This window comes from Electrona antarctica, assembly GCF_951216825.1.
Source record: "Electrona antarctica genome assembly, chromosome: 24".
NCBI lineage: Eukaryota > Metazoa > Chordata > Actinopteri > Myctophiformes > Myctophidae > Electrona > Electrona antarctica.
This window is the reverse complement of record NC_136803.1, coordinates 2,034,757-2,062,205: the sequence shown is the minus strand read 5'-3', so window position 1 is coordinate 2,062,205 and position 27,449 is coordinate 2,034,757. Positions and strand designations below refer to the sequence as shown.

At 42.2% G+C, this 27,449-nt stretch overlaps 1 protein-coding gene across 1 annotated transcript; it reads left to right on the top strand.

Annotated features, from left to right (window-relative positions):
- Positions 1–21,261: 21,261 nt before the first annotated feature.
- Positions 21,262–25,124, top strand: LOC306916915 (uncharacterized protein). The gene is made up of 4 exons (XM_079495008.1): positions 21,262–21,526; positions 22,067–22,417; positions 22,537–22,681; positions 24,138–25,124. Exons 1-3 carry the CDS (start codon positions 21,443–21,445, stop codon positions 22,540–22,542), a joined length of 441 nt encoding a protein of 146 aa, XP_079351134.1. The 5' UTR covers positions 21,262–21,442; the 3' UTR covers positions 22,543–22,681; positions 24,138–25,124.
- The last annotated feature ends 2,325 nt before the right edge of the window (positions 25,125–27,449 follow it).

Below are 27,449 nucleotides of genomic sequence, written 5' to 3'. Positions count from 1 at the left end.
AACTATGGTGTGAGCTTGTAGGTCTGTTATTTTTCAGAGCACAACCAAACATGAAATGACTTGTCTTTTAGTTCTACTGGATCTCTTCTCCACTAGTCACTCCCTGACATTTAGTTCTACTGGATCTCTTCTCCACTAGTCACTCCCTAACATTTAGTTCTACTGGATCTCTTCTCCACTAGTCACTCCCTGACATTTAGTTCTACAGGATCTCTTCTCCACTAGTCCCTCCCTGACATTTAGTTCTACTGGATCTCTTCTCCACTAGTCCCTCCCTAACATTTAGTTCTACTGGATCTCTTCTCCACTAGTCACTCCCTGACATTTAGTTCTACTGGATCTCTTCTCCACTAGTCCCTCCCTAACATTTAGTTCTACTGGATCTCTCCTCCACTAGTCCCTCCCTAACATTTAGTTCTACTGGATCTCTTCTCCACTAGTCCTTCCTTGACATGCATTTGTCGACCAAATTATCAATATATTTATTTAGTCATAGTTTTAGTCATCATATTCGTTTTTATTTAGTAATCTAGTTTTCGTCAGTCGTAAACTACGTCATGTCAAAAAACGTAGTCGACCAACATTCTACGCCATAGTTTTCATCGCGCGCGCGCGCGCGCGCGCGCGCGTGCGTGCGTGCGTGCGTGCGTGCGTGCGTGCGTGCGTGCGTGCGTGCGTGCGTGCGTGCGTGCGTGCGTGCGTGCGTGCGTGCGTGCGTGCGTGCGTGCGTGCGTGCGTGCGTGCGTGCGTGCGTGCGTGCGTGCGTGCGTGCGTGCGTGCGTGCGTGCGTGCGTGCGTGCGTGTGTGTGTGTGTGTGTGTGTGTGTGTGTGTGGCTGTGGTCCGGGAACCCCCAGGGGTCCTTGAGGGGGCTCCAGAGGGTCTCACTCATTCACTGCTAGATTTATTTTGCCCCTTATTTTGTCCTTTCAGTCAGTCTTTTATTTTGAAGGCGTTGATCTTATTTTAATTCACCCGAAACTCATGTTTTAGTAACAATCATTAAACATCATGTCATGAACAACTGAATGTATGTGATTGGTTAGCCTACATATCACGTAAACTTTCCCTTCATTGTCAATGGCATTTAATGTTTGTGTTGCCACAAATTTACGTGAAATTTGGCGGATATTCGTCCTAATAATTTCTCCTTTCATTGTCAATGGCAAATATGAGACGTGTGAGGACAAAAGCTGTATATAGGAGGGGCTAAAAAAAGAGAAAAAGGTGTTAAAGGTTGTCCTTGGCAGACGGCAGTGAATGAGTTAAATTAATATAGCAACAACTTCAGTTCAACCACTTTAACCTCTACATCAGATATTTTAATATATCAGATCTACAAGCTCTGCATGTGAGTTTGTAAAACAGGCTATTGTCACAACATCTTGAAGATGAAAATGAGAAGAAAAAAAACGAAAGAAGATTAAATCTGGTGTCGACTCAGACTCTGTTTATTGCCACGAAGTCGAATAGTCAGTTATGATGTGTCAGTTGTACATAATGAGATGAATAGTCAGTTATGTTGTGTCAGTTGTACATACTGTATGAGATGAATAGTCAGTTATGTTGTATCAAGTTGTAGGCTACATATGAGATGAATATCTTTTTGGGGGGCAGTCCAGACCCCTTTGGGTTTCTGCCAACGTGACCTCCTGAACAACTAGTTGAACAGCCCTGAAGTATGGTTTCTGTTTGACTATGACATGACTTTGATTGAAAGGTTTTTAATACAAGCCGTTCCAGTGGCATCTAAATGTAAGGTTGTAAGATGCTCATCGTTGGATGGCGAGGATGAAGGGGTACTTGTAAATATTTCTCCCCTCCAAGTGGTCCCTGCGTGGGCCAAAACATGTTTTAGAACCTTTTATTGTATATAAACCTTTATACTGAACCACTGAAACCCTGTTGACTTTGCTGACTGGGGTCCCACAGGGTTCCGTACTCGGCACCCCTCCTTTTTTTTCTGCTGTGACCGTGTTGATTGGTCGACTAGACTTCATGTCGTTTACTCTCATGGTGGACTTTGTAAATCACTCTGGATTCAAACATCTGCTAAATGTCTGCATTCATTCTTTAATGACATTCAGATCATTCATTGTTCATCTGTTGAATCATTGGCAGTCATTCCATTGTTTTGTTTTCTTTTGTTTTATTTTCATTTGAATATTAATTCCATATTATTCTCATTATTCAGACTAGAAGCTCGACGGCCTGCGGCCGGTCTCGCTCTAGTGCCACGGAGGGAAACAAGTGAAACCTGTGACCTGTAGAAAGATGTTACCATAGGTGTAACACAGAAACCTGTGGCCTGTAGAAAGATGTTACCATAGGTGTAACACAGAAACCTGTGACCTGTAGAACGATGTTACCATAGGTGTAACACAGAAACCTGTGACCTGTAGAACGATGTTACCATAGGTGTAACACAGAAACATGTGACCTGTAGAACGATGTTATCATAGGTGTAACACAGAAACCTCTGACCTGTAGAACGATGTTACCATAGGTGTAGCACAGAAACCTGTGGCCTGTAGAATGATGTTACCGTAGTTGCGCGCCGCTGTTTGATGACGTTGCGTAGACTAGTGGTCCTAATGGGCAAAATGAGGTGGCTGAAATGTGCCTGAATTATGTTGTTTTATATTAACTGTACAATATGTGAAGACATTGAGGGATAATTAGCCTAGACCCAAGGCAGAGTCTGTGTTAGTGTGGAGGCAAGTGGAGTGCTGGTAAGCTCAGCCCTAGCAACCAGACACCACCCCCTAGCAACCAGACTCCACCCCCTAGCAACCAGACACAACCCCACCCCCTAGCAACCAGACACCAGGTGATTCCTCTTGTGATTCTGGTAGTGGGATAATTCTGATGTTGTCTGATCATTCATATTCAGAATTCAGATGTTATTGTGTGATCATTAATATTCATTATTCTGATGATCACATTTTGTAAAAGTGTTTAATTGTTCAATAAACTGATTCTTGAATGTCTGATATTGTTCTTTATTAATATTCATAGTGTTGTCATGACAATATATGTGACCAAACTTGACACAACAGTAAGTCATTGGATCTTTTTTATTACTTTTGTTTTTTTCATGTCATGTGAAAGCAGGGACTCCCAGCTTCAAATTGACCACCAGTTTAGGAGATATGGCTTATAGAGTAATGTCTTGCAGAGAAACAGCGAGTTGAGAAAACAGGCTTGACAGGTTCACTTCTGTGGACTCTTAACATTACACCTAGCTACATGTTTAAGCATTTATTTCATATTTACATGTCTTCTGTGGTCTCTAACATTACACCTAGCTACATGTTTAAGCATTTATTTCATATTTACATGTCTTCTGTGGACTCTTAACATTACACCTAGCTACATGTTTAAGCATTTATTTCATATTTACATGTCTTCTGTGGACTCTTAACATTACACCTAGCTACATGTTTAAGCATTTATTTCATATTTACATGTAAATTTCAGCTCTGCCATTTATTTCAGACATGCTCTAGTATGTGAAGAGTCTGCCTGTGCTATTAACTCTTTTTGGATCAAATAAATAAATCCGTTTTTCTCCTCTGGTGAAAAGCTGGAGGTTGCACGATGACAGGCTCTCAGTCAAATCTGATCACATATGGCCACAGCTACATGACAACAGGAGGGTGATGTTCTTGATGTGATGTTGCAAAATGAAAAACAGGGAGCTCTCTGTCTACCGAGCAATCTCCCTTCCTACTCTCACCTTATATGGTCATGAAGTGCTCATTATGGTCATGAAGTGTTCCTACTCTATATATGGTCATGAAGTGTTCCTACTCTATATATGGTCATGAAGTGTTCCTACTCTATATATGGTCATGAAGTGTGGGTCATGACCCAAAGAATAAGGTCACGAATACAAGCGGCCGAAATGAGTTTTCTCCGACAGGTGGCTGGCATCTCCCTTAGAGATAGGGTGAGAGGTTAATCTCCCTTAGAGATAGGGTGAGAGGTTCATCTCCCTTAGAGATAGGGTGAGAAGTTAATCTCCCTTAGAGATAGGGTGAGAGGTTCATCTCCCTTAGAGATAGGGTGAGAAGTTCAGTCACACGAGAGAGACTCGGAGTAGAGTCGCTGCTTCTTCGCTTGGAAAGGAGCCAGCTTAGGTGGTTCGGGGCATCTGGTTAGGATGCCTCTCGGGCGTCTCCCTAGGGAGGTCCTCGAGGCACGTCCCACTGGGAGGAGACCCCGGGGCAGAGCAAGGAGCAGTTGGAGGAAACACATCGACTCACTGGCTTGGAACGTCTCGGGATCCCCCAGGAGGAAGTTACTACAGTTTGCTGTGAAGAGGGAAGTCTGGAGCTCTCTGGTGGAGCTGTTGCCCCCGTGACCCGACTATGGATAAGCGGTTGAAGATGGATGGATGGTGAAACGGTGAGACTCGGGTCAGTAACGTCTCTTCAGTAAACATGATTTATTAGAAGAGGTTACTACAGGTCAAAGGTGAAAGGTTACTTGAGTAAAAGTACAAAAGTATTGGCATCAAAATGTACTTAAAGTACCAAAAGTAGAAAGTACACTCAGTATTCAGAACGTCCCATTTCACAAGTTGTCAAATGTTTAAAATATTTATAGGTGTCGTTGCATGTTGTTCCCACCAGAGGGCCCCTATACTATATATTTTGAGAAACTGCTTCCTGTTCTGTAAGCTTCACTTCCTTCCAGGTCATTGATGGTTGCTGAGATGAACAAGCTGTTAACAACTAACTGGTATGAAAAAACACATTTCCATCATTCATAACAGCTAATGAGCCATTATATTATTATTATTTTATATTGGAGTCCAGACTGTGATCCTGAAGCAAAGAGAATTCAGTCAAGTTTAGTGCCACACTAGGCCCAAAGCCTGTTGCTAATGCTAACCATGTGTTGCTAATGCTAATCATGTCATAACATCTTACTTTATTTGCTTGTTTGAGTCCAGGGGCCCGTTTCACAAAACTTGGATTAGAGATTAAACCGGGATTTAATTTATCCTGGTTTAATATATCCTGGATCAGCGATTAACCGGTTTCATGAAAGCAATGCCACACTAGTTACCATGGAAACTAATGCTGTGGATTTAGCCTGCTCCGGACCAGGCTAACAGCCAGGTTTAACCTAATCCTGATGTCTTTACTGTTCATTAAGCAGTCAATCTGATCACAAACCAATGATTTTTGCTACACTTATTCAATTATTATGGGTTTATGTTGCCTTGTTTTAATCGGTCTGCATTAAAGGACTAATTTAAGCACTATATACAAAATCAAAGAACCAAAATATATAGGCTGCACAACCTCATCATGACAGCTTGTGAGCTTGTAGATCATCTGCTTTTGGTGAATGTTCCCACAGAATAGGTTTGCTGTGGTGCAAGTGGTAAAGAAGAATTATTATACATTTATTTTTTTATTAATTAGTGTGTTCCACTAGTGTGTTCCAATGCTTAATAATATACATCTTTGAATATATATTCTTTCAGAACGAACGTTTTTAACTCAAATCTTAGCTTCTGAGGGGTTACTGGAACAACATATTTTCAGATGGGGGGGTTGGCGGCCAATTACATGGTTCCTTGACATGAAATATTGAGAACCACTGATACAGAAACGAGGTATTTCAGAAAACTGTCAGGATTTAGAAGACAGCCTTAGGTCGTTCGGGCATCTGGTTAAGATGCCTCTCGATCATCTCCCTAGGAAGGTCCTCGATGCACATCCCACTGGGAGGAGACCCCGGGGAAGACAAAGGCGCAGTTGGAGGAAACACATCGACTCACTGGCCTTGGAACGTCTCGGGATCCCCCAGGAGGAAGTCACTAATGTTGCTCTGGAGAGGGAAGTCTGGAGCACTCTGGTGGAGCTGCTATTTTCACTACTTCTTACCGTTTTCATTGATTTATTCATAGAAATTATTGTTTTGCACCAGTGATTCTCAAAGTGGGGTCTGGGGACACCCAGGGGTCTTTGGGTGGGTTCCAGGGGGTCCCCAATGCAGCACGACAATCGTTTGAACCACACGATTAGACACCAGCGCGCAACAGACTCTTCATGTTTAAAATGTCATTCATAAGATTTTGGGGCAGGCCCGTCTAGAGTTTGAATGGACAGGTATCAGTCAAAAGGGAGACATCGAAGAGGAAGGATGGGTAGGGATGGATCAAGGTCAAAACTGGTCAGCTCCATATATGGAGATCAATGTGTTTGAGGTTTGAGGTCAGATGTAGAGTTGCTGGCCGGCTCCATATATGCAGATCTAGGTGATAATCCAGTCTTCTCTATGTATGGTTATCCACTATCCAGGGTTTGATGAGGACAGTGTCATGATCTTCACTGACGGCCATATGGTGGTGTGACATGTCACGAGGCGTGAGGGACTGTTTAGCTCAAATCTAAAATGATACATAATAGTACAGGAAATCTATGGAAAATACAGGATCAACCTCTAACTAATTGCAAAAAAACCGAACTCAGCTGACTTTGCATCTTCAATATATCCTGAATAACAGAAAAAAAGTTGCCTGGAATTGTCTGAGGGGAAAGTGTTGAAAATAGCCTGAACAGTGTGGCCACCATTGACATCCTATTATAAGGTAATATTTTCTAAATGTCCTTATGCTTTAAGTAGCATGTGACATATCAAACTAGGGTTTTCATGATGCTGAATCCATTCCAAGCATTAGTTTTGCATAAAAACACTCATTGGGCTAAATTTGGCCATAGCAACTTGCCCAAATGTGCTGACCTCATTACATTTTGGCAAGTTGCTATGGCCAAATTTAGCCCAATGAGTGTTTTTATGCAAAACTAATGCTTGGAATGGCTTCAGCATCATGACAACAACCTAGTTTGATATGTCACATGCTACTTAAAGGACATTTAGAAATTATTGCCTTATAATAGGATGTCAATGGTGGCCATACTGTACAGGCCATTTTCAACACTTTCCCCTCTGACAATTCCAGGCAACTTTCTTTCTGTTATTCAGGATATATTGAAGATGCAAAATCAGTTGAGTTGGTTTTTTTTGCAATTAGTTAGAGGTCAAATTTCATTATTACTGGACTATAACCCATTAAGACCTGCTGCCCCTTTAAGGGGAGTGCATAAAAGGGGTGGCTAGTATTGCGGCCTTCTGTTTGCCAGAAGAGAGAAAACCTGGAGCAAATAATGTTGATGCTTTAATCAGTTTGGCAATATGGGGATATGTTTGGAATCGGTGGCATATACTATATTCCCTTTTATAGAGTTGTATTTTGCAGAGCTGGGACACTGGCATCAATACAGGGTAGGGAGGATGGGTTTTAAGAGGATTTTTGATAATGTTCAAAATGCTAGGCCTGCTGTTAGCCTACTTTATACTCTTATCTCCCAGAGCCTTCCTGGGTTATCACATTGTAGTGTATCAGAGGGAGCCTTGAGTATGTATGTTTCTATCAGAGAGAGCCTATATGTATGTTTTTTGTTGTTTTGTATTTTTGTATTTTTGTTGCTGGGATGAATTGGTATTGAGGGCTGAACCATAAAATGTTGTATTTGTGATTTATTGTAGTCCGGACTAACCGTTCACTGTTCCCGTGCCATATTTTATGTATATTTGAGATTGGGTTTTAATTGGGCTGAGGACATGGGTGTATACTGGGCCATTAATATTATTATTGCTTGTTTTGGATTTTATTTGCTGTCGTTACTTATTTACTTTGTGCTTTTGCTTTGCCATATTTATTTTGTAGATCTATTTTCAAAAGATTTCCATGCATTTGAAAAGTTGAAATGGGGCATTCTGCATGAGTACTTTTACTCTTGGTACTTCAAGTACATTTTCATGTCAATACTTTTGTACTTTTACTCGAGTACATTTTGAATTCCGGACTTTTACTTGTAACATAGTATTTCTATATTGCAGTATAGATTATTTTACTTTGGATTTGATGAGGTCAGATCAACATATGGAATGAATTCGGTATTGGCCATATATGGAGCGTGTCACGAGGCGTGACTGACGGGAGATTCAGATTCGTAGTAATTGTTAAATGACCACTTCACCACTGTTCAACCTATCTTCATATAATTGGTCCTCACTAATGAGCAAGATAAAATAGCACAATTTCTTTCTACTCAGTCTGTGTCTCATAGAGACACACAGGGACTACAAATGTCACGCCCCCAAATTAGACAGCGTCCCCACTTCTGGTCCGTTGGCACGGATACTGCAGGCCAGCCCATAGAAGTCCATTGAAATTCAACTGTAGTTAGCCTACTTTTAAAATAATATGAAATGAACTGAAGACTATATTGATTTGAATAAAAATATGTTTCCAAATGTATGAAGTGTCTTTGTCAACATATATTGTTGTTTTCTCAATAGAGGATGTATTTCACATTTAATTTACCACTTGAATGAGTTACCCATAATGTTAACGGAGCAGAGGGTTGACGGCAGACAGAGAACCTACGGGACGTCACTGCCTTTACGAGGCTACGAGCGCCGACTTTGAAGAGTGGAACTCAATATACATCCCGATCCCGACTGACTTTGTTATTCATGTCTATATTTTGAACATGTCACAGGATTACTATATATGTTCTACCTACCACGGAGCTCCGACGGTGTGTTTTACCGCTGTCAACTTGTTGTATAATTAACTTTGCTGAATAGTTGCATGGGAAAATAACCCAGCTAAATGGAGGAGTGACATCCTGACATTTTCAACTACCTAGTGAATTCTCCAGATGAGTATTAATAATAGTCTTGCAAGATGCTGTTTAGATCATTTTCAACAAATACATAGCATATAAAACGAAATACAACAAATATATCTGGGTGTTGAAAACCTCAAGGGATGCATCCGTGACGTATATACCGTGCGACCACTTTGACTTGAGATTTACAATGCTAGCACTTTTCACAAACTGATGGAGTATATTATAGTACATTGTAGGATGTATATTGAAATGGCAGGTATGTGACATTGAAAAGGACAAATTAAACATATGGGACACTTTATTAGAACACAAAAAAAATCGCTATAGCCTCAGTAATGAACCAGTGAAATTAGGGTATTTTATGATGCCTCTCATAGGGATTGCATTGGCAGCTGCAGTACACAGTTGAAACGGACCAGAAGTGGGGCCACTGTCTCATTTGGGGGCGTGACATTTGTAGTCCCCGTGTGTCTCTATAGGAGGGCTGTGGGCAGTTCAGGAACCCGTCCACCAGTGACATCATCGATTGGTAATCCAAGCTAATAGAAACTGCAGGCTTTCTATTCCTGAAAAGTTGCAATGCAAAAATGGAAAACAGTTCTCGCGATAATTAAAATCTGAATATATATATATATATATATATATATATACTTTTTTTTTTTTAATCTTGTTTTAAAACAATCTGCCTAACGATGATGTCACTGCTGGACGGGTTTCTGAACTGCCCACAGCCTTCCAATGAGACACAGACTGAGTAGGACAAAAATTTGCTATTTTAGTGAGGACCAATTATATGAAAATGGGTTGAAATGTGGTGAAGTGGTCCTTCAAGTAGAATTTTTTTTACATGACATCAGAGACACTGGGATCACTGCTAAAATCTAAAACCACACATTACAAACATAAAGACCCCCAGGAAAGTGTTCTAAATCTTCTAAACGCCATTAACAAGTTTTCCTTTAACCAGTAAGGTGCCCTGACGGCTACTGAGGTCGCGTGCACGCCTCCACCTGGGTGACAGCAGACTGCTGGGCGAGCGCTGGCGCTTTGGCATGGGGCGTCAGATCAACATATGGAATGAATTCTGTACTGGCCATTTATGGAGTGTGTCTTGAGCGTACAGGGTTTGATGAGGTCAGATCAACATATGGAATGTCGGAACAGGTCAGCTCCATATATGGAGATCTAAGGGTGGCAGCGGGGGCAGTGTCTTGAGTGTACAGGGACTGACGGCACGACAGGTTTTGCAGATTTTCATAGTAATCTGCGAACAAGGGTTGCAATATTTTTACTTTATGTGAATTTGGTTGGCATATATATCTTATTTTGATTTGTTTATTTGCTGTGTGCGATTCGTTTAGAGGCCCCAGTAGGCCCTGAAGCCTTCACTGCTTATCACCAATTTAACACTTGTGGGCTTATAGTCCCATTTTTTATGATTATAATAACCCCTCCTTCCCTTCGTATTTTAACACGACTTCCTTTTTAAGATTAAATAAACTTGATGTTGAATAAACCTTTTTGGTACATCAGCCTCTGGTTCTGTTCATTCTGAACACTTAACCAATTTGGGTTACCTTACCTTTGTTCACTTACCTTGTCCAATATAAATACAATATATGGTTAATGTGTTTGTAGGATCCCTCACTCCTATCTGTGAGGGTGGTGTAGTCATTATCTTGTATAATACAGGCTATTAGCCCTGCTATATAAACATTAGGATATGTTTTCGAACATTGACATTCAGTCACGGTCCGCTCCTCGCACCGTGGACTTTGACTGTCCTTATTTAGGTTTTGGACTTAAGATAAGATTTGTCATTTCAGTATGCTCTGTTTTGGTCTTTGGTCATGTGTTCCTGACTGTTCTGTTTTTTTACACTGTTGCCTGGTTTTGTTCGTCTTATTTTGTAGTATTGTTCCTAGTGTTTCCTGCCTTGTCTAACCTTGTAATTGGTCAGTGTTTCCACCTGTGTCCTGTTAGTCCCCCAGCCTATCCCAGTGTTGATTGTCAGTTGAGTTCACCTGTACCCTGTTATCCTGGGTCTATTTAAGTCCTGTGTTTGCATTGTTCCAGTTGGTTTGTTAGTTCCCTGTTGGATGAGTTCCTGTTATGCATTTTGAGTTTTATCTGCCTTTTGCCCAGTTATGGAAGATCCTGAGTTTGATTAATGAATCCTTCTAAGTTTAATTGTTCTGCCTCAGTGGTGTATCCTGCATTTGAGTCCTCATCCCTACAGGTTCCTATCATTAATTAAAACATCTGCATAATTGCAATCTTTTACTTTGTCTATTGTAGTACACCTAGCCCTCATCGACAGGAACTCTTCCATGTATCATTTATTTTAGAACACATGCCAGCGTTTCACCTCATCAATTCTAACTTGACAATCAAAAAGGTTATTATGATTATTCAACAGAAGAGTGAATCCGTTATCAGTATCTTTTAACACATTTTTATTTATTTTTTACGTGTGTAGGGAACAGTTTATGGACAACAAGGTTGTCTTCGCTACTCCTGCGAAGACAGACATAGCAACGACCCACTGCGCAGACAGAGCAACGACCAGCTGCGCAGACAGGATGGACGACCCAGGATGGATGAGAAACATGCAGTGAGTAGGTTTAGGTTTATTTATTTAGCACGTAGTAACAATTAACATATCAAAGAACAAAAATACAATGCAAGGAAGGGAAGAAGCCAGCTGGCTTATTTGGAATCCTTTCCTGTATGGAAGAGGTCATTGATTTAAACAGATTAAAAGTTCATTAAGAACAATACACAAGTTTACAAGTTGGCAAAGGGGGGCAGCTGTGCAATAAAGAAATAAAAACACAGACTGCACAAAAAAGGGAAATAAACAATACAACAACAAACACACAAAATAAAATATAACACATCAAAGTAAATCATGTAATCTACAGAAAGGAAGAAATAAGATATTTCTTTAGATGTTTTTTGAATATTGGCAAGGATAATGAGGATCTCTAAGTGAAGCATCTAGGGAATTCCATAGATGAGGGCCTCTAAATTTGATGAATGATTGATGTTTGGAAGTGCGACAATAGGGTAATTCAAAATCATCTCTTTGCCTTGTGGGGTAGGAGTGGCCACTAGGGGGCGGCGGTGCCTTGTGGGGTAGGAGTGGCCACTAGGGGGCGGCGGTGCCTTGTGTGGTAGGAGTGGCCACTACGGGGCGGCTGTGCCTTGTGGGGTAGGAGTGGCCACTAGGGGGCGGCGGTGCCTTGTGGGGTAGGAGTGGCCACTAGGGGGCGGCGGTGCCTTGTGGGGTAGGAGTGGCCACTAGGGGGCGTCGGTGCCTTGTGGGGTAGGAGTGGCCACTAGGGGGCGGCGGTGCCTTGTGGGGTAGGAGTGGCCACTAGGGGGCGGCGGTGCCTTGTGGGGTAGGAGTGGCCACTAGGGGGCGGCGGTGCCTTGTGGGGTAGGAGTGGCCACTAGGGGGCGGCGGTGCCTTGTGGGGTAGGAGTGAATGTCAGAAGTAACACGGAAATAAATGTGAAAAGAAGAGGGAATGTCTTGTTTGCATTTTTTGAATTTAAACATAAATAAACGGGTCTGAAAAACGTTTACTTTGTCAATGTCGGTAATAGTGAATATTTAATAAAGAGCGGGGCAGGCGGCTCATACTGATTTGAATGTGAAATCATTCTCAGAAACCTTTTTTGAATGATCAGTAATGGTGCATAGTACACCCCCTGCTCTCTTTCTAAGGCCTCACTCAGACCTTTAAAACATTGATGCATGCTTGTTGTATGAATGTTGTGAGTGTCATGGCCGCCCCAATGCATTTCCAATGGAAGTCACATGGTTTGTAGTCCACATTTTGGACTACAAGCTGTTGTATGGCTTTCGGCTGTGTTTCGACTGCGCCCCTCCCCCTCATACAACACAAATGTTGTGTCAAACCATGTGACTCTCATTGGAAATGCATTGGGGCAAGCTGTGTCACACCCTTTGTATACAACAAGCATACAGCAATCTGTTGCGACCGTGTGAGTGAGGCCTAACCGTGCACAAACACGCAGCATCATATTTTATATTCAGTGGTGGAAGAAGTACTCAGATGTTTTACTTAAAAGTAAAAGTAGCAGTTCAATTTGGGTCACGGCCTGAAAAGTTTGTGAGCTGTTATTTTGAAATGAACAGACCATTCAGGAGCTTGAAGATGCCGTTTGTAGATTTTGATTATTTGTATTAAAACATACATTAACCACTTCAGCCATATACACTTTGGCTATTTGAAAATAGCCGATCTACAAGCTCACAGCACGTCACTTTGTGAGTTTGTAGATCTGTTATCTTCAAAGGATTTAAAAACATATATATACATTTGTTTTATACATTTGAAAACTTCTTAAACGGGACCTTCTGCCTAATTAGTACTTTTACTTTTTACTTTAACTGTATATTTTGGTGCCAATACTTTTGTACTTTTACTCAAGTAATTCTTGAATACAGAACCAGACAATGTATACGATTTGGTACTGATATTTTTACTTAAGTACAAACTGCGAGTACTTTTTTTATTCAACGCTTTTACTTTTCTTAGAAATACATTGAGGGCAGAGCGGTCATTTTCAATGATGCCAAGATTACAAAAGGCATAATACATATTAAAGCAGTGTAATATTGAAAATAAGAACAGCACCACAAAATGAGTTCTATCATGTAAAAACAAGCAAAGAACAGTGAAAACAATACTGACATCTTATTTAAAACGGTCACAAATCAGCTTGCAAGTTTCTAAATTGCCCCATGCAGAGAGATCATGTAGTCCATTATTGAAGTCCATTGTAATTGATTCCAGGTAAAGGGAGCGCTAAAACCGAAGGCTGTTTTACCTAGCTCTGTGTTGGCCTTGGTGGAGCCAGTGGAGGGCTCTGTGTTGGCCTTGGTGGAGCCAGTGGAGGGCTCTGTGTTGGCCTTGGTGGAGCCAGTGGAGGGCTCTGTGTTGGCCTTGGTGGAGCCAGTGGAGGGCTCTGTGTTGGCCTTGGTGGAGCCAGTGGAGGACTCTGTGTTGGCCTTGGTGGAGCCAGTGGAGGGCTCTGTGTTGGCCTTGGTGGAGCCAGTGGAGGGCTCTGTGTTGGCCTTGGTGGAGCCAGTGGAGGGCTCTGTGTTGGCCTTGGTGGAGCCAGTGGAGGGCTCTGTGTTGGCCTTGGTGGAGCCAGTGGAGGGCTCTGTGTTGGCCTTGGTGGAGCCAGTGGAGGGCTCTGTGTTGGCCTTGGTGGAGCCAGTGGAGGGCTCTGTGTTGGCCTTGGTGGAGCCAGTGGAGGGCTCTGTGTTGGCCTTGGTGGAGCCAGTGGAGGGCTCTGTGTTGGCCTTGGTGGAGCCAGTGGAGGGCTCTGTGTTGGCCTTGGTGGAGCCAGTGGAGGGCTCTGTGTTGGCATTGGTGGAGCCAGTGGCGAAGGGGAGAGACATGCTAGAATTTGGGCTGGTTGAAGACCAAGTGTGCTGTGCTGCGGCATTCTGGACCAATTGGAGGCACATGCCAGTAGGCCAGTAAGGAGGGAGGGAGTTACAATAGTCAAGTTTTTATATGTCTGATGACTGGTTACGGAGCTGGTCTGACCGAGGAAGAGTTTAATCCTTTGAATGTTATAGAGTGTAAACCTACAGGATGGAGTGACCGCTGGCACAGTAATGTGTGCTTTGAATGAGAGCTGACTGTCCAGTACAACCCCAATAAGGTTCTGACTATATAGTCATAGTTTCACTCATCATAGCTTAGTTTTTACTTGGTTACTATTTAGATTTAGTCGACAAAATTGTTGCCATCTATATTTAGCACTATTTATCTTTGAACAGTTTATTAGACAGCAATGCAAAAACAGCAACAGAGTACAATCAAACACAATAGTCCAAAAGGGATTGCACCAAAAAAAGGATCTTGTTTCCATTTGGGTCCTATGCAATCAATTCATATAGACATCACATGAATATGAAGAATAACAACAAAATTCAATATAATCACAAGAAAAAATGTACAGAGTTGGAAAAAATGGGGGGGGGGCGATCACCTGTTTATGGGAGAAGTGATCATTTCCTCTCCCTTGGGCCTCCTGAAAGGTGCATTTTCAGGCCTGTTTTAACAGATGTAAGTGATCTGCATTGTTTGAGGGAGGGGGTCTTTGGTGGCGGTGCTGTAGAAGGAGAATTACCCATATTTGTTTTGAAAGTGATTTGGAAGTTGCCTTATTATAGTTATTTCCAATAAATTGGTCCCATTACTTCCAGAAATGGGTTGCACTGTCGTTACAAGAAGGTGGGAATAGGACATAGCAGTGACGGCCATTTTGCAGTGCCACAGATTGAAAGACTTTCATTTTCCCCATAATTGTCTGGAAAAAAACCATACAACTTATTTTCTGGCTGCAATCCAAGCCATCAAGGCTGATGGTGTATCATGCCCAGGGGTGTAACGTAAGGCTGTCCATAAGCCCTGTTTTTAGGATTGGAGGATTGGTTGGAGAGTGGATACTGCTGCAGCTGGAGAGTCAAGTCTCCCAACGGTGCTGTGATCTACAGCAGGCTTTTAGGAGTTATGTGCAATCTCCTCGTCTTGTCCTCGTTTAACCCATTTAGACAGTTTTCTGAAAAAACCTGTTTCTATGTCAATATGGTTCTCAAACATTTTAATGTCAAGGACCACCAAAATATATATGAAATTTCCCCATCGGAAAATATGATTGTTCCAGTGACGCCCCCATGGATGCAAAGATTTGAGTTAAAATGTTCGCACTGAAAGAATATATTCAAAGATTTGCGCCACATTTTCAAAAATAGTGCCACATTTTCAAAAATAGCACATCTACAAGCTCTTGTAGATCTGCTATTTTTCAATAGCTAAAGTATAACATGATGCTTAAAACACCAAAAGGGGTTCCTGTCCAGAATGGATTATGGATAAACACAACGCCTGGCTCGAATGCCAAATGTGCCGAGCCAGCGCAAGTGGGGACCGCATCCACCATTGGGACTTGGGAGATCGGAGATAGCTAACCGCCAGCCAGCCCACCACCACCAGTACCACAAACGTTAATGTTTAGGTTACGCATTCATATAATTGACAGCCCCAGCCACTGCAGCGAGGCTATCTAACATAGGCTGTCATAAACGTGCATGGTCACGGTGTCACGGACCACAGGCAAAGTGCAAGACACCAGACGAGTCGCCCCTTTACCAACTCGCCCCGGGCGTACAGCTGGTGGAACTGCGCGGCCTGGTATTCCTGAAGTAAATGATGCTTAAACTTTTAAACCTAACCTTATTCCTAACCTTAACCTCAGTAAAACTATGCCTAAACCTAACAGTGTACCTAAACTGAACCCCAGTAAAACTATGCCTAAACCTAACACTGTACCTAAACTGAACCCCAGTAAAACTATGCCTAAACCTAACACTGTACCTAAACTGAACCCCAGTAAAACTATGCCTAAACCTAACAGTGTACCTAAACTAAACCCCAGTAAAACTATGCCTAAACCTAACACTGTACCTAAACTGAACCCTAGTAAAACTATGCCTAAACCTAACACTGTACCTAAACTGAACCCTAGTAAAACTATGCCTAACCCTAAACTTATTTCTAACCTTATTCTAAGTAAAACAAAATTAAGAATTCAAGAACCGCGGCACCGAGCGGCCGGCGTAAGAAAATCACGGGCGAGATGGTTTAGGGGCGACTGTATCTGATACTGACATGTGAGCTATTTATTGTATTCATGGTTCACAGGTTCAGGTTTATTAACTTAATATACAGGCCGATGTTGTTATTGGTTTACCTGTGATCCTAGTTAACTGAGACAATACTAGGTGATTTTTTTCAACCGAGCCACACAGCTATTTATTCTACTGTTGAAATGAATGGATTATAAATATAACTGTGTGCTTCGCTTTGTGACCCATGACCTTTGTGTTTGACCTCAGTGGAAAACACCAGACCCTGCCTGAGGGTAATAATTTAACCATATATATATATACTGTAAATTACCAAAGTCCTGAAGGTGCCATACAGCTGAGTTCTAACCACATAGCAGTGGACAGAGTCTACAGCTGGCATAATGTAGTTGTGAACCACATAGCAGTGGACCCCAGAAGGGGCAGTAGGCGTAAAATACATTTGTTTTATACATTTGAAAACTTCTTAAACGTGACCTTCTGCCTAATCAGTACTTTAACTGTATATTTTGGTGCCAATACTTTTGTACTTTTACTCAAGTAAATCTTGAACACCGAACCAGACAATGTATACGATTTGGTACTGATACTTTTTAACGTTTATTTCTTTTCAAAAAGAGCCGCCATGAACCGCCATGAAAGTATTTCTCACATAACGGTTGTTCCTGAAATCAGGCAAGTATTTCTCATGTAACAGTTTTCTTCCTGAAATCAGGCAAGTATTTCTCATGTAACAGTTTTCTTCCTGAAATCAGGCAAGTATTTCTCACATAACGGTTGTTCCTGAAATCAGGCAAGTATTTCTCATGTAACAATTTTCTTCCTGAAATCAGGCAAGTATTTCTCATGTAACGGTTGTTCCTGAAATCAGGCAAGTATTTCTCACATAATGGTTGTTCCTGAAATCAGGCAAGTATTTCTCATGTAACAGTTTTCTTCCTGAAATCAGGCAAGTATTTCTCACATAACGGTTGTTCCTGAAATCAGGCAAGTATTTCTCACATAACGGTTGTTCCTGAAATCAGGCAAGTATTTCTCATGTAACAGTTTTCTTCCTGAAATCAGGCAAGTATTTCTCACATAACGGTTGTTCCTGAAATCAGGCAAGTATTTCTCATGTAACAATTTTCTTCCTGAAATCAGGCAAGTACTTCTCATGTAACGGTTGTTCCTGAAATCAGGCAAGTATTTCTCACATAATGGTTGTTCCTGAAATCAGGCAAGTATTTCTCATGTAACAGTTTTCTTCCTGAAATCAGGCAAGTATTTCTCACATAACGGTTGTTCCTGAAATCAGGCAAGTATTTCTCACATAACGGTTGTTCCTGAAATCAGGCAAGTATTTCTCATGTAACGGTTGTTCCTGAAATCAGGCAAGTATTTCTCACATAACGGTTGTTCCTGAAATCAGGCAAGTATTTCTCATGTAACAGTTTTCTTCCTGAAATCAGGCAAGTATTTCTCACATAACGGTTGTTCCTGAAATCAGGCAAGTATTTCTCACATAATGGTTGTTCCTGAAATCAGGCAAGTATTTCTCATGTAACAGTTTTCTTCCTGAAATCAGGCAAGTATTTCTCACATAGCGGTTGTTCCTGAAATCAGGCAAGTATTTCTCATGTAACAGTTTTCTTCCTGAAATCAGGCGAGTATTTCTCATGTAACAGTTTTCTTCCTGAAATCAGGCGAGTATTTATCGCGTAACAGTTTAATTCCTGAAATCAGGCGAGTATTTCTCACATGACGGTTCTTCCTGGCATCAGGCAAGTATTGACAGGAGGTCCTTTCTCCAGGTTCCTGGATTCCTTGAACCGTACTAAACCCATTTGATCAAGGCATCATCATGCGCCGTGAAGGAGCCTATAAGGTGAGAAACAGTCAATATCATGATTCACCATGCAACAACATTTATGTAAGGTGCAACTGTTACTTACTTACGCCTACTGCCCCTTCTGGGGCATCGGCCGTCAACAAGCGATCTCCAGGCATCTCTGTCTTGAGCTGTTCTCTCCAGCTGGTTCCAGGTCATCTTCATGGTCTTGATGTCTGCCTCCAGGTGCAACTGTTACTGCATTCTAAATAGGCCTACATACAAAATTGCAGTTGCAACTGATTGCATTCTAACTACATGTGTAAACGCTACACGTGAGCTACATGATCACAGTTGTGTTACAGTCCACTGTACAGGCCATTTGGTTTCCAAAATGCTTAGTATTGTAGCAGTCGTCACGTGGCGCGCCTCATTGGTATGTGCCCAAAATAACAGATCTGTAAGCTGTTGAAAACGCCATGAGCGGTGTGCAGGGTTGGGAAGCAACGGATTACAGGTAACGCTGTTATGTAATCGGAGTTAAAAAAAAGGTAAATAGCGTCTTACTAACTAACTGGATTACAGTAACAGGGATTACAGGCTTGATTACATTCTCCCCTCATCATTCTCCCCTTCCCTTAACCCTTCCCCTCATCAATTTATTACAGGCTTGATTACATTCTCCCCTCATCAATTTATTACAGGCTTGATTACATTCTCCCCTCATCAATTTATTACAGGCTTGATTACATTCTCCCCTCATCAATTTATTACAGGCTTGATTACATTCTCCCCTTGATTACATTCTCCCCTCATCAATTTATTACAGGCTTGATTAAATTCTCCCCTTGATTACATTCTCCCCTCATCAATTTATTACAGGCTTGATTACATTCTCCCCTCATCAATTTATTACAGGCTTGATTACATTCTCCCCTCATCAATTTTAGGCCTAGAATAAATTAAAACAAACAAAGAATCAAGTCGAAATAAATAGTACTTTTGTACTTTTACTCAAGTAAATCTTGAACACCGAACCAGACAATGTATACGATTTGGTACTGATACTTTTACTTAAGTACAAACTGCGAATACTTTAATCTTTTATTTTATTTTATTTTTTTAACGTTTATTTCTTTTCAAAAAGAGCCGTCATTTTCAATGATGCCAAGATTACAAAAGGCATAATACATAAGCAGTGTAATATTAAAAATAAGAACAGCACCACAAAATTAGTACCATCATGTCAAAACAAGCAAAGACCAGTGTGAAATCAATACCGACATCTTATTTAACAGTCTTTATCCAAGGCGCTGTAATTTTGCATTACATTCACCCATTCACACACGCACATTCATACACTGATGGCAGAGGAAACCATGCAAGGCACCAACCTGCTCATCGGGAGCAATTAGGGGTTCACTGTGTGTGTCGCTGCCGCTACCCATAATGCACTGCACAGTGGGCACACGAGCAGCGGCGGTCCCAGCAGGACCACGTCAGAATCCAACTCTCCAGTCCCTATATTATATATATTATATTCCATTATATCGCGTGATGATCTATAGCCAGCGGACACTCTGGTCAGTGATCTGTATAGGGGAAAACAGGAGGCGGGTGTGTGTGTGGAGCGCTCTGTAGCTGCGGGGTCACGGGTGGAAAATGATACATTCCGTTCAAATGGCACTCCAGTAGGCTATGCATTGCTCGCTATGATGCAGACATAACCATAACTCTATGGATCATATCATTAACATGCAGCTCTCAACAGCTTCTGTGTTGACCAGTGTGGTGGTCGTATCAAGATCATTTCAAAACGACATAGCCTACAACAATAGTTGATTTCTAAATGCAAACTGAATCAGTCTGTGAATAATTACAGCTGTTGGTCTCTCATTGCAAAGTTAAACTTGTCAGCTCAATCGCGCTATTGTGTGTGTGTGTGTGTGTGTGTGTGTGTGTGTGTGTGTGTGTGTGTGTGTGTGTGTGTGTGTGTGTGTGTGTGTGTGTGTGTGTGTGTGTGTGTGTGTGTGTGTGTGTGTGTGTGTGTGTGTGTCCTCTGCCATGTGAGAACGTATTTGTTAAAGTACCATTTGTTTTTCCAATAGGCCTATACCAATTGCTTTTGGCTGTATACATATTTTATTATAATGATTAGGAATTATTATTATAATGATTAGGAATAAAGTTACCTTTTGTACAAACTGTGCCTGAATAAGACTGTATTTTAAAATGAATCATAATGGTGGTAGGTCTACTTAAGAGCCAAATATTTTCTGAGGTGGTATCGTTGAGAACCACTGATTTAACTATTTCTGTAGTTTTTTCATTCTTGTCTGGTTATCAATGATAAAACTTGTTTTATCTAATTAAATAGTTTTGCATAAAAGTAATCCAAAAGTAAGTGAAAGTAACCCCTTACTTTTGAAATTGTGGTACTCTCATTACGTTACTCAATTTTTTGCAAGTAACTTGTAACTGTAGGGGATTACTTTTTAAATGTAACCTTCCCAACCCTGGCGGTGTGTGGATGGTTTGTATGTTTGTTCTTTTGGACACCGTCCGTTACGCACATTACGTGTGCTATGTATCTGTATTAAGAGTCGATGATTGATGTACACTAGATTATAGCCAAATTGGCAGTTGATAAAAATAATGTAGTCTATCTCTGTTCAGGAATGTTGCACAACGGTGAATGATGGAGAAGTTCCATAACTTATACATAACCGTCACTTCTAAAACTAAAATAAAGGGAGCTGCTACTTCAGAGATGTTTACTCACCCCTGGAATCCATTACAATGGTGGAAATGGAACATTAACAGCCAACGAGAGTTGCATAAATCCTTTATTTCGGCGATAAGTCTGTTCTCTCACACTGTTCTCTGTATATTGAACCATCTAGTGGCCTAACATTATGGTAATTGTTTGGGTCAGGCCGGGCCTCGGGCCGACCCGGGTAGGGTAGGGCCGGGCCTTAATTTTCGGACCCGTTGAGAACGCTACGTCTCCCCCTCTCCCACCCCCCCTCATCCTCCCTTTTCTCCTCCCCTCTCCCCCCCTTGGTTGTGTGGGTTCGTTTCCCATCAGTGCGATTGTTATTAACACTGTACAGACTCACGGTCCAGTAAGACCTGCCACTAACTCGTCATCCGGGGAGCTTCTCCCCGGAGTCTCTTTTTGTCTCCCACTCTGCAGTTCCATGGACTTGTATTATGGACCCCCAGCTGCCTATCAAGAGTGTGACTGTGGACCCGGCCTTCTCCCAGAGCACGGCCAAGGACTGCTACCATATCATAGTACACCACCACACTGTATTTTATCTTCTTCTTAATCCAAGTGCATTTTTGTGGCTCTTGAATCAGAGACAGTCATTTTTTTCACCCTTCAGCATGTATAGGAGTCTTCTTTTGTGAACAGCTCACGTGTCATGACTGATTGTGCTGACATATTTCCATTGCTGACCCACGGCAAAGGCCAGGTCTGGGTTGGTATGGGTGTTCCATCGTGCAGAGAAGAAGCTTGGAGGCACTTTTGGGTCAAACAACAGTAGTGAGTTGGTGCTAGAGGCCCATTGGCTGTGTGTCTCCATTTGATGATGTTTGGCTGTAACCCCAAACCTTGTGCTGGGAATTGAAGTCTCCTGTATATGAGCCATTCTACCGAATCGGTTCAAATTCAGAGTTGGAAATTGTGTGAAATTTGTATGCTATTTTGGAAAAACTTTTACCATATTCATGTCGCACCAGATCTAAGGGACACATATTTCATAAAGGCAGACTCAATTATCATATTGTATTTTAATAATGTAAGTGTCAGTGTTTGTTTTTCCTTGGCAGACCTTGGAGATCTGGGCGGTGTTGGGCGCGGAGCCAACGAGACCTTCACGGTGCTGCTGTCCCAGCCCCAGCGGAGGAGCCCATCTGGGGGGAGCGGCTCCACCGTCCAGCCCCAGCGGAGGAGCCCGTCTGGGGGTAGCAGCTCCACCGTCCAGCCCCAGCGGAGGAGCCCGTCTGGGGGGAGCAGCTCCACCGTCCAGCCCCAGCGGAGGAGCCCGTCTGGGGGGAGCAGCTCCACCGTCCAGCCCCAGCGGAGGAGCCCGTCTTGGGGGAGAGGCTGCACACCTACATCACCGTCCTGGAGAACCTGGCTCTGTCCGGCCTGTTCCGCATCGGACCCACGCTGAACAGGTCAGCGCTGAGCATCACACCACACACCGCATCCACAAAAAAAGATATTTATTTAGGCACGCACGCGCACGCACACACACTGTAGGTTTAATATCTCTACCTGTGTATTTGCTGTTCAGAACTAACACAGAGGTGGTGGCCACGGAAGGGAGCGTGGTCTTCCTGAAGGGGGCGTGGTCTTCCTGACCGGTTCCCGTAGCAACGGTCTGGACTCTGCCGTCGGCGTGGAATGGGAGACGCAGTCTGAGAGTGCCGCGGCCGCAGGTGAGCTGACGAGATGACTTCATGGTGTAATTTAATTGACTGGTTCTCCAACTGATGCGTATTTGGCCACGGACCCCCATCTGAAAATATGTTGTGCTTGACCAGTCATTAGTCCTACAAGTTGCTACAACCTATCTCAAACCCTCACCCTAACCCTAACCTCCCACGGGGCAGCACACCAAAACCTAACCTTAACCCTCTCCCAAACACCCCTCACCAACCTTAATCCGGTCGCGTTAACGCACCCCTCACCAACCTTAATCCGGTCGTTTTAATGCACCAATGTCTAACCAATGCTATGTCTAACCAAAGTGTGCCTCCCCAGTGGTGCCCAGAAGAGAAGATTTATTACAGCAACAAAAAAATACCAATCCAGAAAATAATTGCAATTGCACAAACTCGCAAGCGTGGCACAAACTCCTGCGCTGTGAGCTTGTACATCTGCTACTTTTGACCATCCAACATATCAATGGATAAAGTGGTTAAAATGATTGTGATGCCACGTTAACTACTGTTGATGCACCTTCACCATACCTTTGTAGCTTTATAACAATCCAGTATTTGTTGTCAGATTGTTTATTTGGATTCCTTTCTCATTTCACCTTCCTTCAATCTTCGCCTCCGTTTCTCCTCTCTTTCGCTGTAGTCGGGGGATATTAATAAAATCTGGGAATACATTTCTTACCAAGAATTTTCTTCACCAATGTGTTTGTAAAGGTGTCTACTAACATATCCCACATTGGTTTCTATTCAACCACCCTAGGGGAATTTCTGACAGCTGCTGAAACCATTAGCCTATAACGTAAAATGTTCTAAATTTCATTATGTTTTAAGTAGCATGATTCTGAATCCATTCCAAGCATTAGTTTTTCACCAAAAACAATCCTTGGGCCAAAAATGGCCATATCCGTCATCACAAATGTGATGAGGTCAGTGCACATTTGGGCAAGTGGCTATGGCCGAATTTAGCACAAGGAGTGTTTTTCGTGCAAAACTAATGCTTGGAATGGGTTCAGAATCATGAAAAACCCCTAGTTTGACCATAGACCCCCTAGTTTGGCCATAGCCACTTGCCCAAATATACCCAAATGTTTTGACCTCATCAACCATTTTTAGGAGTGTTTTTAGTGCAAAACTAATGCTTGGAATGAATTCAGAATCATGAAAACACCCTAGTTTGACAAGCATAATGAAATTTAAAACATTATGCCTTATAATGGTTGTATGGCACACCAACTTTCAGCAGCTGTCAAAACTTCCCCTAGGGTGGTTGAATAGAAACCAATGTGGGATATGTTAGTAGACACCTTTACAAACACATTGGTGAAGAAAGTTCTTGGTAAGAAATGTATTCCCAGATTTGACACTATACTGACGATATTCCCTGACTACTGGGGTAAATGGATTGTAAAATGGATTCATGATGATTGTGTGTGTGTGTGTGTGTTTCTTGCAGAGGGCAGCATCCCAGTGCTGGGCGTGTACCAGACCTTCCAGAGGGCAGCGTCCCAGTGCTGGGCTTGTACCAGACCTTCCAGAGGGCAGCATCCCAGTGCTGGGCGTGTACCAGACCTTCAGCAGAGGGCAGCGTCCCAGTGCTGGCCGTGTACCAGACCTTCAGCAGAGGGCAGTGTCCCAGTGCTGGGCGTGTACCAGACCTTCCAGAGGGCAGCGTCCCAGTGCTGGGCGTGTACCAGACCTTCCAAGAGAACCCTACGTCGGCCTGGTGCTCCATCCCCGACGACGGAGCCTCCTCCCTGGCTATGAGACTGGACAGAACGCCCCCTGTTGGATCAGCTCACACCCTGGCCACTCTGTGCAGATGGCAAGGGATCTTTGTCCCCATACAGGTACATACAGACCATCTCTCCTCTCTATAAGCACCTTGCATTTACCTCCATTTTGTTTTCTGTCGGGTGGAAACCTTGGATGTTCAAGACTACTTTTCAGGAAATACTCTCATCTCTTACAAAACAAGTCAACAAGATACTGCACTTTTTAAGCTTTCAGCATGTATATGAGTCTTCTTTTGTGAACAGTGGCATGACTGAGGTGCTGACATATTTCCATTGCTGACCCAAAGCAAAGGCCAGGGCTGGGTTGGTATGGGTGTTCCATTGTGCAGAGAAGAGGCTTGGGGGCACTTTTGGGTCAAACAACAGTAGTGTGTTGGTGCTAGAGGCCCATTGGCTCTGTGTCTCTCCATTTGATGATGTTTGGCTATAACCCAAACATGATCTGCAGATCAGCTTCCACCAACTTCTTCTAATAACAACTTCTAATACCACCTTTTCTAAACACGTCCTTCTAACACCACCTCCTTCTAACACGTCCTTCTAAAACCACGACCTTCTAACACGTCCTAACACCACCTCTTTCCATGTTGGTGAAAGCTGATCTGCAGAAGACATATGATGATGTGAATTCACTGACTCCCACTGGTACCAGCGCCTGCCTTCTATGCAGGGGTCTTCAATTCCCAATACAAGGATTGGAGTTACAGCCAAACATCCTCAAATGGAGAGACACAGAGCCAAGGGGGCTTGTTTGACCCCAAAGAAGCTTCTTCTCTGCACAATGTAACACCCATACCAACCCAGACCTGGCCTTTGTCGTGTGTCAGCAATGGAAATGCGTCAGTACCTCAGTCATGCCACTTGAACTGTTCACAAAAGACTTGTATACACACTGAAGGGTGAAATAGTGCAGTATCTTGTTGACTGTTTTGGAAGAGATCTCTGCTTCAAGTGCCACAACATTGGACTCAGATTAAGATGAACCTGGCAATAGGAGACCTTATGATTATGGACGATTCAGTGCCACAGAGCTTGTGGGTGTCGGGACGAGTCAAGTAGATGACACCTGATGCAAAGTGAAGAGTCACATATGATACCTGATGAAAGGGGCTTGTCAGATGTACGTGCAGATGTATGTATGTGCATATCACCCAGCTAAGCAGCACAGTCAGTGTAGGTGAAGTCAGGGTTCATATCTACAGGTCATCATGACCACAGCGTCTCCATGCATGAGACATCAGACTTCCCATCTTGTGACTGCGACGTCACCACGCTGCCACCACCACCATCACTGTGCTGAACCAACGAGGGGATGCCAACGATCTCCTCCACGTGGGTCATCGTCAGCTGACAGCAACATGGATTCATCTCAGCCAATCACGATAGAACAACAACATTCCGCCATGTTTGCTATAATTGTGTTATTCACGGAATAGAAACTTTATCCAGGACTCAGGAACAGACTTTGTAACTATGGAATAACTCTATGTCAAGCCTGGATCTGTAACATCTTTTCACTGAGAATCAATTTGTATAAATTCCACTAAACTTTATATAATTCGGCATGGTCTGAATTCCTGCATCTTCCTAATTAGTTTTTAAGGGTCTTTTACCAAGGTGTTTTATCCATTGCCTGGATTGTGTTCAGGCTTCAAGGGTTTTTCTAGGATTGGCAAAGGTTACTAAAGGATTTTAACCCATTTTGGGTGGGAACCCCTTTTGGTGTTTTAAAGCATGATGTTATACTTTAGCTATTGAAAAATAGCAGATTCAGATTAATTTGGTTCCATTCAAAGTTCTCTGAAAGGTTTATCCATTGTGCTATCTTAAACTGACAGCGCACTATATTTGACAACTACTAACGTTTTCTAAAATGGTTCTTTAATTGCTGCCTTAAACTGACAGTCCTATATTTTAACAATGAATCCATGAATTGAACAAGGTGGACCCTCTTGTAAACAAGTGTAATGCTTAATTGGGTCGTCCACTCACAGTCTTTGTATTGAAATTCAGGACCCTGATGAAGACCGTATAGGTTGAAACATGTCGGTTCAATACATTTTCCTCCTTTTAACATTAAGTGTGCCCGGATCTCCTCTTTGTTCTACAGTCGTTGTATTGAAATTCTGCAAACTGTTAATACATATTTCAATCAATATTTCAATCAAATTCTATAACTATTACCCTAGAGTTGGGTTCTGCTTGACGTTTCTTCCTAAGGGAGGGAGTTTTTCCCCGTTACCACTGTCGCAATATTGCTTGCTCTGGGCGGCTGTCCTTTGCTCTACATGTAAAGTGTCTTGAGACAACTTGTTGTGATTTGACAGTTTAATAAAATGGAATTGAATTGTGTATCAGGCATATATGCATGTGTTCTGACAGGTGGGTGAATATAATTGTGCAGTAAGATTGTACTATAAAACTGTATTTGTACGTATAAAGCTGTTTAATTGTGTTTTAAACCAATGCAAGGGAATGCTTGACGTGTCTCTGTAAAGATGTTTAATTGTTTTGAACCAATGCAAGGGAATGTTGGATGTGTCTCTCTGTAAAGATGTTTAATTGTTTTGAACCAATGCAAGGGAATGTTGGATGTGTCTCGGTATAGCGGATTAATTGTTCTGATGAACTAATGCAAAAATAACAAATGATTTTTTTTTCTTTTTTTTTAAAAACTCCTGTGTCTATTGTCTGTTTTTGTTAGACACATATTATAACCCACATTCAATACATCATCAATATATATCACCCACATTCAATACATCAACAAAGCCAATACGAAACAGGCTGTCTTAAACAACAAAGGGACACTACAAAGTGTGTATATTCTAAACATTTAAATAAAAGTACTGTATTTGAAGCCCCTAGTAGTAAATAGTAGTGCAAGTGATAGTTTTTGGTTAAATATGTTTATCGTAATTATTACAGTAAAGATATTGGTTCTGTTCAGAATTTGTCACGTCATGTCTTTC

Coding starts and splice junctions, on each gene's coding strand:
- LOC306916915 (XM_079495008.1), top strand. CDS start 21,443: ATGGACCCCCAGCTGCCTATCAAGAGTGTGACTGTGGACCCGGCCTTC. Junction 21,527..22,066: donor AGGACTGCTACCATATCATA/GTACACCACCAC, acceptor TTTCCTTGGCAG/ACCTTGGAGATCTGGGCGGT.